This window comes from Cystoisospora suis, assembly GCF_002600585.1.
Source record: "Cystoisospora suis strain Wien I chromosome Unknown contig_3918, whole genome shotgun sequence".
In the NCBI taxonomy this organism is placed as follows: Eukaryota; Apicomplexa; class Conoidasida; order Eucoccidiorida; family Sarcocystidae; genus Cystoisospora; species Cystoisospora suis.
Window position 1 is genome coordinate 3,785 of NW_027156713.1, and position 778 is coordinate 4,562.

General features: G+C 40.4%; 1 protein-coding gene across 1 annotated transcript; it reads right to left on the reverse strand.

Annotated features, from left to right (window-relative positions):
• Window positions 1-10: 10 nt before the first annotated feature.
• Window positions 11-179, reverse strand: CSUI_007416 (uncharacterized protein; the record flags this gene model as incomplete). Its single annotated transcript, XM_068067561.1, has 1 exon — window positions 11-179. A coding segment is annotated over one exon (168 nt), but the record flags the coding sequence as incomplete, so codon positions are not given.
• Between the last annotated feature and the right edge of the window lie 599 nt (window positions 180-778).

Genomic DNA, 778 nt, shown 5'->3' on the forward strand with positions numbered 1-778 from the left:
TCCATCTTCTTCCTTGGCTAATCTTCCTGGGTCTTCTTCCTCTTCTTGTTCGGCTGGGTCTTCTTCTCCATCGTAAAGCTCCACGTCTTCTTCTTCTTCTTCGTCTGCTGTAGGTTTGGCCGAAGAAGACGAAGAAGAAGAAGAAGAAAAGCTTCTCTCCTTCCGGTAACACATGCGCTAAGGAAAGAAAAGCACACGCCAAAGAAAGAAAGAAAGAAAGAAAGAAAGGGGGAGAATGAAAGAAAGAAAGAGGACAGGCAGGTCAAAGAAGAGACACACACATACTGCATCATTCCCATCATACAGTCTATCGCCATACATGCGCATGCAAACATATATAGAAATACATACAGATACACATATATAAAGAAATATATATCTGTAGATGGAGATGCATGTATCCACGTCTATATAGATATATATATATACGTGTATAGAGAGATAGATATAGGCAGGTGCACACACGTGGAGGGATGCGACGATCATATCTCCACAGACAGAGACACATATATGTATATATACACGAAACGGTATAGACATATATATATATATATATAGAGAGAGAGAGAGAGAGAGAGAGACAGGAAAGCTCGTCTAGGCATGCAGCTATACATTAGTGAGCCTCGCGTAGGAATCCCTACAGACAGTAGTCCATACACATACAAAACTCATACTCAGACAGAGAGCATCCACAGTCAAAGACCAAGCGAAGAAGAGATAAGATAGAGAGAGATGAAAGATAGATCAAAATAGACGACAAAAAAGGGAATTCATAAAG